We start from the raw sequence: 12744 nt of genomic DNA, 5'->3' as shown, positions 1-12744 counted from the left end.
GTAAACGGGTAATACCCGTTAAGGTTTTAACGGGTCCGGGTACGGGTAACGGAATAGTCATCCCGTACCCGGTTACCCCGGACCCGACCCGTTAACTTTTAAATATTTAAAAATATAATAAATCATATGTTTACCTAATTAGATGATATATTTTAAACATTGTTTTTAAAAATATAATAAATCATATGTTTACCTAAAGATGATATATTATTTTTAAACTTTATATTGTTGATAGATTTTTATTTTATAAACGGGTAAGCGGGTCTACCCGACCCGCTACCCTTTTTTTAAACCGGGTAAACGGGTAACGGGTCTAACATTTTTAACCCGTTTACCCGGCGGGTATCCCCATTACCCGGCCCGTCTCAAAATCCGGGTAAACGGGTCCGGGTAACGGGTAAAAAATTATAGCGGGTACGGGTAACGGAATAGGTGTACTCGGCCTTACCCGTACCCGTTCCCATCCCTAAGAAGGAGGGAAAGAAAATAGGAAGGATTTGGAGGGATTAATAATCCACCGGGCCCACCATTTTTAATCCTTCCAATTTTGGAAGGAAAAGAAAGTAAAGAAGAAAAATGTTATTTTTTTTTCACAAATATACCTTCAAAACAATCCATCCATCCATCATTTTTTCCTTTCTACCAAACATAAATAAGAAATTATGTAATTCTTTCTTTTTTTTTCCATTCTTTTCCCTTGTAAAACAATCCATCCATCTATCATTTAATCTTTCCTACCAAACAAGGCCTTAGTCTTGAATTTGATCTAAAGAAGATATGAGGTAAAATTAATTCTACAGTAAAGTAAAAAAAATGTTGCAGTGTGTTAATAAATTAAAATTCCTCACATAGATAATAATTATTCTCTCTCTCTCTCTCTCTATATATATATATATATATATATATATATATATATATATATATATATATATATATATAGTTGGAGTTTAGTGATCCGAAATAGACTTTGTCGAACACATAAGAGATTTGATATCGACGTAGTGAATTTTACTCATTGGCGTGTAACATCTTTTGGTCTTGAATTTTACGCATATATTTGTGTATTTTGTATGTCGTTAATGCCATTTTTTTTATATTCATACATTTGCATTGAACATATATTTTAGTAAATAATTAAAGAATATCACTTTATAATGAAAAAATATAATCTATATTGTGGTATAAAATCCAAGTTATTCTATTTCTAAAAACGTAATTTTGATTTATGACTATAAAATATGATACGACGTGAATTTTGTATTATTTCGTGTTTATCACTGAATTATTGTAAATTATTGTGTGAACAGGACTAACGATTTATGACAGCTACTATTTCTATTATTATTATTATTTCTTAAGATGTCTGCATCATCATATAGTGGACTCTGAGACCTAGTTTAGGATAAATAACAGCTCTTAATTTAGCCTACAAAATTGATTGAGGTGAGGCTTGAATTATTGTACATAAATTAAAGAAATGTGATGAATGCAAAACTGACGCGAGCAGTAGTTTTTTCCTTTTCTTCTCTATACGCAGCACGCAACATAAAAAAAGGGAAAATAACAATGAGATGTCGACTTTAACTTTTAGTTTTAAAAAATGTCGAGATCATATATTCTGTTTAACTAAAATGACGAAATTATACCTTAAAATTGATAATAGTGTCACAAATCTCCATTTCATTGATATTAACTCCTACATAAGAAAAACATAATAAAATCTAAAACAGTATCCTAACTTTCAAATTTTCAATTTTGAATAAAAATAGCTTTAAATTGAAATTAAATGATAAAATTCATATCTCCCAAGAGATTATTTCATTTTGTATTCGAATTGCAACTCATAATCATGGGTTCTCTGTTGGAATATGTAATTTTGATGATTATCAACTGTCGATTTTTACCTTTTTGCGTTCTTCACGACTAAGAGACTGTTGTTTATTTTTAGTTTTTAAATAAATTACATATATGACGCGAATGAATAAAGATATTTGATGTTTTCATATAAATATTATAGTCAACGTCAATAAAAAGTCAATAAAAAGAAGACTTATGGCACTGTTGTTTATTTCAGAGTATAATTTCGTCATTTTAGTTAAACAGAGGGTAAACATTCGCTTGTTACGCGAAATAGAAACTTTCTCTCTCTAGAAAAAACCTTTCTCTCTCACCTTTCTCAGATCTAGATCCAGATCTGAGTCCCCCTTCTTCCTCCGGAGCTGTTGGTTCTGGCAGTGGTTCTCAGCCACTCGCCGTCCAACGTGCGGCTCCGGGGGAGGATAGTCATGGACTTCGACGAACGTGTGACGTGGTCTTTGCGACCGGAAAACCCGAGAAGACGGTTCAGCGTGGTGTCTCCGGCGACTTGGGTCTGGTGGACTGTGGCGGTGGTGCGGCGTACCACGTTGGCGACGACGGTGTTGCGGCACCGACGTCGGCTTGCAGTGATTGTGCGGCGAGATTCGAAGCGCTCGCATCCTCGCCCATCGTCTCAGATCCCATCTCCTCCGGCCCCCCGCCACCTCCATCCTCCGCCAACTTCCGCCTCCGGCGATCCGGCACCCGCTCCCCGCCTTCCTCTCCACCGCCGCCCGCCGTCCCCTCAAACACGCCGCCGCAAAGCCCGCCGTGGACATCGGTGCCCGCGCCCGGCAGATGCAGACGCGGCGCCTGTGGACGTACGCTCCTTCGTTCGCGACGGTGGCCGGCTTCGTGGTGGTGGTCCTCTACAGGCGGTGCGAAGGTGTGTGTCTCTGTCGTCGGTGGTACGGAGTGAGTCGTCAGAGCCGGTGTCTCGTTGGTTCGATTGTCTCTCACTTTCCGCGAGCAAACACGAGATACCAAAGTTGATTTCCTATTGTATTTCTGGTTGTTTAAGTTTACTGTTTTTTAAGACTTTCTTTGGTTTTGGTAATATGTATGTTTTGTTTTATTGGAGGCGGAATAGCCGTCCTTCACCATCCCGGTGTGGATCTCCTGTTAGATTCGTGTCTATGCAGGTTGAAGAGTCATCTTCTTCATGGTCATCGGACCGCGGTCGTTTGGATCTTTCCATCAACCTTTGTGGGTTTATCGAAAGAGCCAAATGTGTGCTCGATTTTGAGTGTGTTCTTTATTCTTCCTTTTGTCGGAAGTACGCACAATATGAGCGAACACCTGTACTTAGTGTTAGATTCATTCCGATCTAAGTCTGTGTCGTGTCTAGGATGTTATTCGTCTGTATCGATGGGTATTCTACCCGTTTTTTAATGAAAGCTTTGTGCAATTCTAAAAAAAAAAAAAAAGTTAAACAGAGGGTATGATCTCAACATTTTTGAAAACCATAGGTTAAACTCGATATTTCACTAAAACACAAGGTATATATGTGTCATTTTCCCTAAAAAGAAAAGAAAAGAAAAAAGTAAAAGAAAAAGTAGAAAAATAGAGCACGTGTTTTGTATTGCTATTGCCATTACAGACACTACACATCTGTCCCGGCGCGTGTAATTACATACAATAAAAATAAAATTGTAAAAATAAAAGAATAAAAAAATATTCCGAGAATGCAATATTCGCTATCCACGTGGAACAGCATCTCCAATCCTCAAATCCTAATTCGCACCACCACAGGCACTCCTAACGAAGCGACGTCGGATCACTATCGCTCCTCTTCGTTGCAAAAAAAAAAAAGGAAAAAGAAACACTGAGCTTTAGCCTCTTCAAAATTAACCAATCTCGTTGGAGAGAGAGAGAGAGAGAGAGAATTCGATTCTCTCTTATCCTTCGGGAATTCAGAATCCGTACTCCCCCAAATAAGTGAGTGAGATAATAAAAAAACAATTAAAAAAATAAAATAAAAAAATAATTTTTTGATGTTCTATGGGGATGTAATAGCATTGCCAAGTTGTATAAATCCAATTGGCAAAAACGAATTCCTGATTGTCATTGTTCCGGTATACGGTTCCCTCTCGCGGATTCCAAAATGCCTATTTAATCCCACAATGCGAATTTCCAAGAAGCCGGTTTCACTTTGCCTCTCTCTATTCTCTCCCGAAATTTTCCCTCCAAATCTCTCCGCTCGCACTCGCTTCGGAAACTCCGGTCGGATTCGCCGCGGAACAAGTGGAAGAACTGCAATTCGCTTCGCAGGTTCGTTTGCCTCGCCTTGACTTGTCTTGCCTGGTTGATCGTGTTGATTTTTTGGTGCGAGAGCTGTGAGAGATTGGGATAGTTCGAAAGATTAGAAATCTGGGGATTTGTCGATGTACTAGGGTTCGTAGGGTTTCGGTTTTGTGTAGATGGTTTTGGTGATTGAGAAGAATTGGATTTTTAGGTGTTTCTTGGAGCGTAGCTTGGAGGATTGTTAGTCTTGGGGCTTAGCGTGGACAAGAAAAAGGTAAGATGCCAGAGGTTTTTCATCTATTGGGGACCTTTTTTTAAAAAAAAAAAAAAAAAAAACTTTATTGTTCTCCCTCTTTATACATACACACATAAATGGATTAGAAATGGAATTTGGCGTCTTGGGAATGTGTTTAATTATTCTAAAAAAGAGGGTTTAAAAGTGAGGGAAATGAGGATTGTTTTTGGGCAACTCTATATTTTTAAACTTTCTTGATGACTAACTGCTTTCTTTGAAAAACATTGGAAAGCACCCAGTCTGTTGACACTGTTACGTGACGTATTATCATTGTCTTTACGTATAGATTTGGAGTGTGTAATTCTGTGAAAGACAGCTTTAAGTAATCCCAAAATTCTTATATAATATCATTCATTTTCCACCATTGTAGTCAGAGAGAGACAGAGTAGAGCGCTGATAATTTTGCCCCTTTTTTTCCTTAATTTTTTTTTATCAGGTGATAGGCAATTGCACGGAAGCTATTCAATGGACGCGAATCATAATCATGGGACTGGTTTAGGTGGTGACAAAATGCCTCGTCAAGGTCTCATGGATTGCAAAGACAGCGATGGAGAGCCGTGTATCTGGTCATCTCGTGAAGGTGTTCGGGAATTAGAGATCGGAAAGCACATCTTCTGTAACCGATCGCTGAACATGAAGAGCATTCTGGCTGTTGGATTCGACATGGATTACACTCTGGCGCAGTACAAGCCAGAAACCTTCGAGTCCCTTGCATACGAAGGCACTATCAAGAAATTGGTGCATAATTTGGGATACCCTAGTGAGGTTAGTGTGCTATAAGGTTGCGAGACTTCAATATAATTCAGGAATTTTACGTGTAATTCTTTTGACTCTTTGAGCTTGGGTTGAATAATTTTAATGGCTTGTATTCAGTTGCTCAGCTGGTCATTCGATTGGAAGTACATGGTCAGAGGCTTGGTTCTTGATAAGAAAAGAGGCAATATCTTGAAGGTTAACCATTTTCTTTTCCTGCATGATTTTGGCTCCTTTAATTTGGGTTGCCTTTTTTTTTCTTACTTTCTTTCCTTATTGCTTTAACCTTTGTTCTCGCGGCTGATCAGATGGATCGCCACAAGTACGTGAAAGTGGCGTACCATGGATTTAAGGAGTTGTCCAAGGAAGAGAAAGTGGGCATCTACGGAAGCACTCTAATCCGGGATGCTTTTGATGAGCCGGACTATGCTCTCATCGATACCCTTTTTTCATTAGCCGAGGCCTACTTGTTCGCTCAACTAGTGGACTTCAAAGACAATAATCCCGAAAAGATTACGAACATCACAGAGTAAGGAATTATGACTTTTGCACTCATTTTTTTAAACGTTTCAGGGATTGATGACTCTCGATATGGATGCTGAAAATAAATCTCCTCGTGAATATTCTGCAGCTATGCTCGTATGTATAGAGATGTTCGAGCTGCTGTTGATTTGTGTCACCGTGATGGAACTTTAAAGCAAATGGTTGCAGAAGATCCCAGAAGGTAGTCATGAACCGTGGCCCTGTGATTTATTGACTAATTTTTGTGTCAAGTGTCACTATGGGCAATGGATTGTTTCACAGCTTGTCCTTTAATCCACTCCAGGTATATCAATGACGACACTACGATTGTACCCATGCTTAAAATGTTTAGGGATTCTGGTCGCTCCACATTCCTGGTGACAAACAGGTAGTTATTCTTCTGATAGTCGGTAAGAAAGTGTAAGTGTGAGATATTGACGTGTTTTTTAAAATCTATTGAATAGTTTGTGGGACTACACAAATATTGTGATGAATTTCCTCTGCGGAGACCGAACACTCGAGGGAAGCAGAAAATGCAATTTCGACTGGCTTCAGTACTTTGACGTTGTTATCACTGGCAGGTTGTTCCCTTTCTCTTTTAAAACCTCCTTACCATGGAAAAATGTTCCTTACTTTCTTAGCTTTCTCGACCTAAAATTTATTTGTAATTCCACCAAAGAAAATCTTTCCCTGAGAATGTGCTTTCTTTGTTTTTAGGCGGTTGTCTTAAGAAGTTATTTAATCAACAGTTTCCTTCGCAATATTTATTTATAATTGTTCCACGTGATGTTACAGTGCAAAACCTGGATTCTTCCATGATGGCCGTGCGAATCTGTTTGAGGTTGAACCCAAGTCTGGAATGCTGTTCAACACCGATAATGGATCTCCCATGCCTGAGGTTGGTTGAATTTAAACAGTTACAGATTCATAAATCTTGCTACACTCTCTTACTTTTTTTCATCACTAACCTGCAATTTTATATTGTAAAGGTGGGAGACATCAAACCAGACTTATCGCTGAAAGAGCTAACTGAGTCTTGTAGAGTTTTCCAGGTAAAATGTTGTTAATAAAAAAACCCTTAGTTGCTTATAATGATGTAACCTTGCTGTTTCAAAGTTTCGTATGTTGCCTAACTTATCTGTTGATCTGCTTGTTCAGGGAGGCAACGTTGGGCATCTGCATAAATTGCTCGCTATCGAGTCAAGCTCTCAGGTGACTTTTTTTTTCTTTTTCTAGTATACATGTCTAAATATTCCAAGCAAAGAGGGTTTTGTTGTACAAGTGATGGAAAATACTTTTGAGTAGCTAGTAATATTTGTCAAATAAGTTGGTCTCTGGCAAAAAATACAAAAATAAACATTAGTTGGCCTCTGAATGATTTTATATATATTTCAATCTATCTATAACCCTGAGATCTGTTTGATTCATTATTAAGCGACTTCATTTCAATTTTACTTTCCTTCTTCCTTTATACATTAACTCTTCGTCTCCTTTTTTTTCTTAGGTTCTCTATGTTGGTGATCATATTTACGGAGACATTTTACGGAGCAAAAAGGTTTTAGGTAATAATTTTTTTTTTCACACTTTTTTAGGCATAACAATTTATCGTAATATTGGTGCTCTATATTCAAAATGGGTATGTGGGGAAGTGGAAATACTATTCATTTTTCATCTCTCTTTTATCGGTATTTCTGACTTTTGATTCTGTAATTCAATTATGAGCAGGATGGAGAACAATGCTTGTTGTTCCAGAACTGGAGAGGGAGGTTGATCTGCTTTGGCAACTGCGAGACACTCGCAAGGTTTCTCTTAGAGTTTCCCTCTATTGCAAAATTAAGAATAAATAAAAATTGCGCATAGTTTGTATTTGTATGTGTTGCTTCGCCATGGTTTGAGTATGAACTTACCTTTGCATTGTATTTGTGTAGGAACTGCGATTACTGAGGAACGAACGCGATCTGATTGAAGACAATATTCATCATCTGAAATGGTCTCTCAGGCAAGCATCTGTCTAACTTAACGACGCCACTGAGCTTCTGTTTTTTTTTTCCTGCTCTCGTAAATGATGAAAAGTTACATGAAACACTGGCCTTGTCTCGTTTTCAGATTTGATGATCTTAGTCCAGAGGATAAGCAAAAAATATCTGCTGATCTAGATGATTTAGAGGTTAGGCCATTCATTATCCAACAGAATTTAACTAAATCCCAATCTCACTCATTTCGATGACTACATTTCCGCCGATTGCCATTACTGTTACAGGGTAAGAGAGAGCAAGTGCGTTTAACCCATCAACTGAGTCAGCGCGAAAGCCACCAGAAGGTAAGAGGAGTTTTTTTTTGGTCAAAGTATGACTTTGCAACAACAAATTAACGTATTGTGCATTGTGAGTGTGTAATTTGTGTGCATTTTGCTAATGATTACAGTTCCATGAGGTTTGGGGACAGCTCATGAAGACTGGCTATCAGAACTCTCGCTTTGCTCATCAGGTAAACATGTTATCGATGCTGTGGAGGCTTTTTCACCCACTCTCCTGCTTCATAATTATTTGAAGATTGCTTTTATAATTACTGTCTGTGTATTTACTTGGTTTGTTGTATTTGCTACGAAACAGGTTGAGAGATTCGCGTGTTTGTACACAAGCCAAGTGTCAAACCTGAGCATGTACTCTCCGGACAAGTACTACAGGCCAAGCGAAGACTTCATGCCCCACGAATTCGACATCATCCCGATGTGATGAACGTTGTGTGCCAGTTCTGGGAGGATTCTTAAAAGGGTAAAACCATAAGTATATGGGGGGTACTATAGCTTTTTCCTCGTTTACCCTTTTTCTTTTCATTTTACCCCCTTTTTTCTTCAGTGAAATTTGTCGCTTTTACACTTACTTACATAGGTGGGTGTAAATGGAAACACTTTATAAGGAATAACGCCATGCAGATGTTTCATCAATGCTGAAATGAAAGCAAATGTTTTTTTTCTCCTACTATTTATGTTTTGCACCGAACGTCACGTTATCTCGTTTCTCGTTTATAGAAATGTGGTCAATCACGGGAATTAATACGCATGGACGGCTGGTCTGGGTATTGGATATCTTTTTTTTTTAGTTTTTTTTTTTGTACTTTTGGTATTGGATATCTTATGTTGTAGTTGTACCACATTTATGAAGCTAATAAATTATATCAGCTATTTATTCATGTTCATTTATTGTAAAGCTTCAAGAGTGCTTATTCATAATTAATGGTTCAACACCGCTTTCAAAACAAGCCACAACATGAATGATCTATTGCTATTCTAAATCTCTACTGTATACAATCTAATCCAAACAACAATCACACGGGAAATTGGCAAGCAAAAAAAAAAAAAAAAAAAAAACCTTAGTTCTCACTTTGCCTCTCCAAGTCTTGGCCTTCGACAGGCTCGGGAAAGATCTCACTGGAGAGGCGTTTATTGGACGAGGAAGAGTACTCGTGACCACCGCTTCCTTGGGACCCGATTCTCGTGGTCTGTTTGAAGGCATTGTCGGAGGAGCTGTGTCCCCAGCTTCCGAAGAAAGCGGCGCTCCAAGACAGCCTGGACGAGGTGGTTCTGAGCCTTTCCGAGCCGAGGCTCTCGACCCTAACGACCTTCAGAGGGTTCTCCAGAGCCTTGAGGACGTGCTTCATGAGAGGCCGCTTCGAGGCCTTTGGGCTCAGGCACGACCGGGCCACGATCGCCATGGCCCAAACCTCGTCGAGCAAGTCCTCGTCCAGGATCAGAGACGGGTCGACGATCTTGTTTATCAACTCTTTCTCGTACATGCTCACGTACCGTACCGTGTTCTCTAACCATTCTTTTGTTCCCGCGTCGTCGTTTTTGCTGATTCCGAGCTTTCCCGTCACGAGCTCGAGTAGGACTTTACCGAAACAGTATACGTCGTAAGCGCAAATCGCCGGCGCCATTGCTGGGAAAAAAAAATTACAAAGCCGCCCATATAAAATGTATTGTTGTAAAGGACTAAACTGATACAATCTATAATTCAGGGACCATAATACAATTTGAATGCAAGAGACTGAAAGCAGAGAGGTACACATACCGGTAGAGGCTTGATCTGAGGTTCTGCAGAACATTCAAGGCAAAGGCAAAGTAAGTTCAACAAGGTTCTAAAAAAAATCATAGAAAAAGATCGAAAAAAGCGATGTTAGAAAGCGACTCACGGTGGTTTCCTCAACAACCTAGTGATGACATTCTGGTTAGCGTCCCCTTCTTGAACCCGGACTTGACTCAAGCTTCCGATTCGCACCTCGAATTTATCGTCCAAGAGAATACTGCTCGCCTGAATGTCCCTTTATTATCAAAGCCAAAACACAAGTCTCAAATTACTTGAACCATTAAGGTTTTCAATCTCAAATGACTCGATAAACCGATCAATCATACCTATGAACAAGCGGAGGATTGCATTCATGGTGGAGATGAGAGAGAAACTCGGCGGCCTCAATGGCGATCTTCAACCTCGTGATCCAATCCATGGAGTGCGATTGCGAGCCGTCGTGGCCCGTGACGGCAACTCGGTGCAACGAGCCGGCCAAGTCTCCGCTGGGCATGTACTTGTACACCAAGAAGTTCTTGTCTCCCTCGCTCTCGCTCTCAAGGCAGTGGCCGAGAAGCGGGACCGACCTCGGGTGCGAAACCTTCTGGAAGAACTCGAGCTCCGCTTCGTACGGCGACGAAGAACACCTCTTGACCACCACGGCCGTCCCGTTCTCCAGGAAGGCGCGGAAGATGTCTCCGGACCGGCCGCGCTTGATGATATTGCCGTCGCTGAGATCGTTTGTGAACCGCACGATCTGATCGTAGGTGAAGGAGTCTCCAGGGCCCGATTTCTTCGCGGGAGCCGTGCTCGAGGCTGTTCTCTGGACCGCCGCCGCCGCCGCGGCGGTGGTGGTGGCGTCTGAGTTGTTGAGGCGTTTCAGGAACAGGACGAGGATCAAGGCGAGGAAAGCGATGAATCCTATTCCGCCGAACACTCCGGCCAATATGAAGATGAGCTTCTTCTTGTTGTTCCTTGCGGATGCCGGGGATTCCTCCGCCGATGGAAATCCGAAGGACAGCCCTCTCGCGGCGTAGAACGATTTGCAATCCTCCGAGGTTCTCTGGCTTGGAATCTGGAAGCAGTTTTGGCTGAGGATTGTGTTGCTGTGATTTCTCTCGGTTGGAACCTCGCCATAGAAATAGTTACCGGAAAGATTGACGGAGCGGAATTTCTGGAACCAGATAGGAGCCAAGTTTCCGAAGAACAGATTGTTTGAGAAGTCGAATACAGAATCGGGAGTGAGACGAGCGTTTGTTGTGTTCGGACCGAGCAACTCTCCGGTGAAGTTGTTGTTTGATATGTTGAGTAGCTTCAGATTAGGGTTTGACCAAAAATTTCCGTTGACATTGCCGTCGAACTTGTTCCCGCTCAGAACGAGAATCCTCAGTTCAGGCAGACTTGAAAATAAATCTTCAGGCAAATGACCTTCCAAGCCATTGTCACTGAAATCGACGATCCTCAGATTCCTCAGAGTTAAATATTCCACGGGAAACGAACCGGACAGGAAGTTCATACTTAAGTTGAGCTCGACCAGCTTCGAAAGCTCGCTCAGCTTGGCGGGAATCGGTCCGCTGAGACTGTTGTCGCAGAGGTTCAGGGACCGGAGACCGGAGATATCGCTCAGGCCCAATGGAATCGCTCCGGAGAAGAAGTTCGAAGAGAGGTCTAGGATTGTGAGGTTACCGAGCGACGAGAGCTCCGGCGGAACCGAGCCAGTCAGCGAGTTTCTCGAGAGATCGAGAATCGAAAGCTCCGAAAGTTTCGAGAGACTCGCCGGAACGCTGCCGGAGAGAGAGTTTCCGGAGAGATAAATGGACTGGAGTTTCGTCAGATCGCCGAGCGAGGACGGGATTGGACCGACGATCGAGGCGTACCGGAGATCGATGGTCCGTAGAGCACCGAGTCTTTCCCCGAACCAGTCGGGTATCGAGCTGGGAAGAGCGAACCCGGAAGCATTGAATCGAGTCAGTGACGTCAGATTGGGCAACGAGTCTACGGAGAACAGAGGCTGAATCCGACCGACACGCGTCCGTCGGAGACCGGAGAGTGTGAGTCCCGTTACTCTGCCCTCACCGTCGCATTCCACGCCACGCCACTGACACGTGTCGTTCTTTATTGGCCAGTCTCTTCCCCTCAGTCCAAGCGACGACCGTAGGCCGAGCAACGCAGCGCGCTCATTGGCCGAACTAGACCGTCGCTGGGCTTGACCGCACTGAACCAAAACCGAAGTTATAACAACAAAAAGTAAGGTAAAAACACTGACTTGAGCTTGAGCTTGAACTTCCATGGCTAGCAAAGCAATGCTGGTTTCAGTTCTTCATCTCCTCGTTTTGCATGAAAATAATTTAATAAATAAATAAATAGATCTCTGATGCTCTGTGTTTATAAATGACGATGATATTTTAGCGGTTTACACTTTACTCTGATGAGAAGAAGAAGGAGAAGAAGGTAAGTAATAAATGAGGGTAATAACCACCACCAAAGAAAAAGCCCAACTGCCTGATAAGCTATTCTATATTATTTCTTAATTTGGCGGAAAAGCGACGTCGCTTTCGGAGTCACCGGAGGTAATTAAAGAAGCTTCTTGGTTCTTGGTTTTCTATATTATTCTCTGCTGTTCCACAATTATTATGAGAGAGAGAGAGAGAGAGAAAGCGGGTGTGTTTGGACACGGGTTTAAGGCCCTCTTGCTTCCTCTGCTTTGCAATATAATGTTTTTCTTTTTCTTTTCTTTTTTCTAAAGCCACGATAAGATAGATGACTATGAGCCTATGATAAGACAATTCGCACTTCGACTAATAATTTGTTAATAGTACACCACATTTTACGTGTCGTTGATAAAACTTGAAAGGCGGCCATTGAAAATTCATTGGTAAAGACAAACAACATGTAATCATAATTATCGATTTTTTTTATTCTTGTTAAATTTCAGTACTAATTTTCAAAGAGAAGCAGCCAGAGTTAGAGATGGGAAAAGAAAAAAAAAATTGGAATATTTTGTGTGTG

At 41.2% G+C, this 12744-nt stretch overlaps 2 protein-coding genes across 3 annotated transcripts; one reads left to right on the top strand and one right to left on the bottom strand.

Annotated features, from left to right (window-relative positions):
* The first annotated feature begins 3707 nt into the window (after nt 1–3707).
* LOC149392309 (HAD-superfamily hydrolase, subfamily IG, 5'-nucleotidase) lies at nt 3708–8772 on the top strand. 2 transcript variants are annotated; one of them, XM_089619080.1, is made up of 18 exons: nt 3921–4128; nt 4313–4375; nt 4833–5161; nt 5270–5347; nt 5458–5678; nt 5781–5873; nt 5976–6059; nt 6136–6252; nt 6467–6569; nt 6661–6723; nt 6830–6883; nt 7176–7233; nt 7397–7473; nt 7600–7670; nt 7778–7838; nt 7932–7991; nt 8096–8158; nt 8284–8772. In XM_089619080.1, the coding sequence occupies exons 3-18, from the start codon at nt 4862–4864 to the stop codon at nt 8404–8406; spliced, it is 1626 nt and encodes a 541-aa protein (XP_089475206.1). In that variant the 5' UTR covers nt 3921–4128; nt 4313–4375; nt 4833–4861; the 3' UTR covers nt 8407–8772. The 2 variants fall into 2 exon arrangements, with proteins under 2 accessions (XP_089475205.1, XP_089475206.1); XM_089619079.1 differs by lacking the exon at nt 4313–4375 and having other exon boundaries at nt 3708–4128.
* Nucleotides 8773–8893: 121 nt separating this feature from the next.
* On the bottom strand, nt 8894–12494 carry LOC149392308 (putative LRR receptor-like serine/threonine-protein kinase At2g16250). The gene is made up of 4 exons (XM_089619077.1): nt 10083–12494; nt 9863–9991; nt 9742–9764; nt 8894–9609 (listed from the first exon to the last, which is right to left on the bottom strand). Exons 1-4 carry the CDS (start codon nt 12023–12025, stop codon nt 9044–9046), a joined length of 2661 nt encoding a protein of 886 aa, XP_089475203.1. The 5' UTR covers nt 12026–12494; the 3' UTR covers nt 8894–9043.
* Nucleotides 12495–12744: the final 250 nt, after the last annotated feature.

Source organism: Urtica dioica, chromosome 7, assembly GCF_054948205.1.
Source record: "Urtica dioica subsp. dioica isolate 48M chromosome 7, U.dioica_male_clone48M_v1_H2, whole genome shotgun sequence".
NCBI lineage: Eukaryota > Viridiplantae > Streptophyta > Magnoliopsida > Rosales > Urticaceae > Urtica > Urtica dioica.
This window is presented reverse-complemented; position numbering and strand designations above follow the sequence as displayed.

What these genes read in the sequence shown, in the direction of transcription:
- LOC149392309 (XM_089619079.1), top strand. Translation starts at nt 3,852, where the DNA reads ATGTTCTATGGGGATGTAATAGCATTGCCAAGTTGTATAAATCCAATT. An exon ending in AAAGAGGCAATATCTTGAAG is followed by an intron (nt 5,348 to 5,457) that starts GTTAACCATTTT and finishes GCGGCTGATCAG; the next exon opens with ATGGATCGCCACAAGTACGT. An exon ending in AGCGCGAAAGCCACCAGAAG is followed by an intron (nt 7,992 to 8,095) that starts GTAAGAGGAGTT and finishes TAATGATTACAG; the next exon opens with TTCCATGAGGTTTGGGGACA.
- LOC149392308 (XM_089619077.1), bottom strand. Translation starts at nt 12,025, where the DNA reads ATGGAAGTTCAAGCTCAAGCTCAAGTCAGTGTTTTTACCTTACTTTTT. An exon ending in AATCCTCCGCTTGTTCATAG is followed by an intron (nt 9,992 to 10,082) that starts GTATGATTGATC and finishes TTGATAATAAAG; the next exon opens with GGACATTCAGGCGAGCAGTA. An exon ending in AGGTTGTTGAGGAAACCACC is followed by an intron (nt 9,765 to 9,862) that starts GTGAGTCGCTTT and finishes AATGTTCTGCAG; the next exon opens with AACCTCAGATCAAGCCTCTA.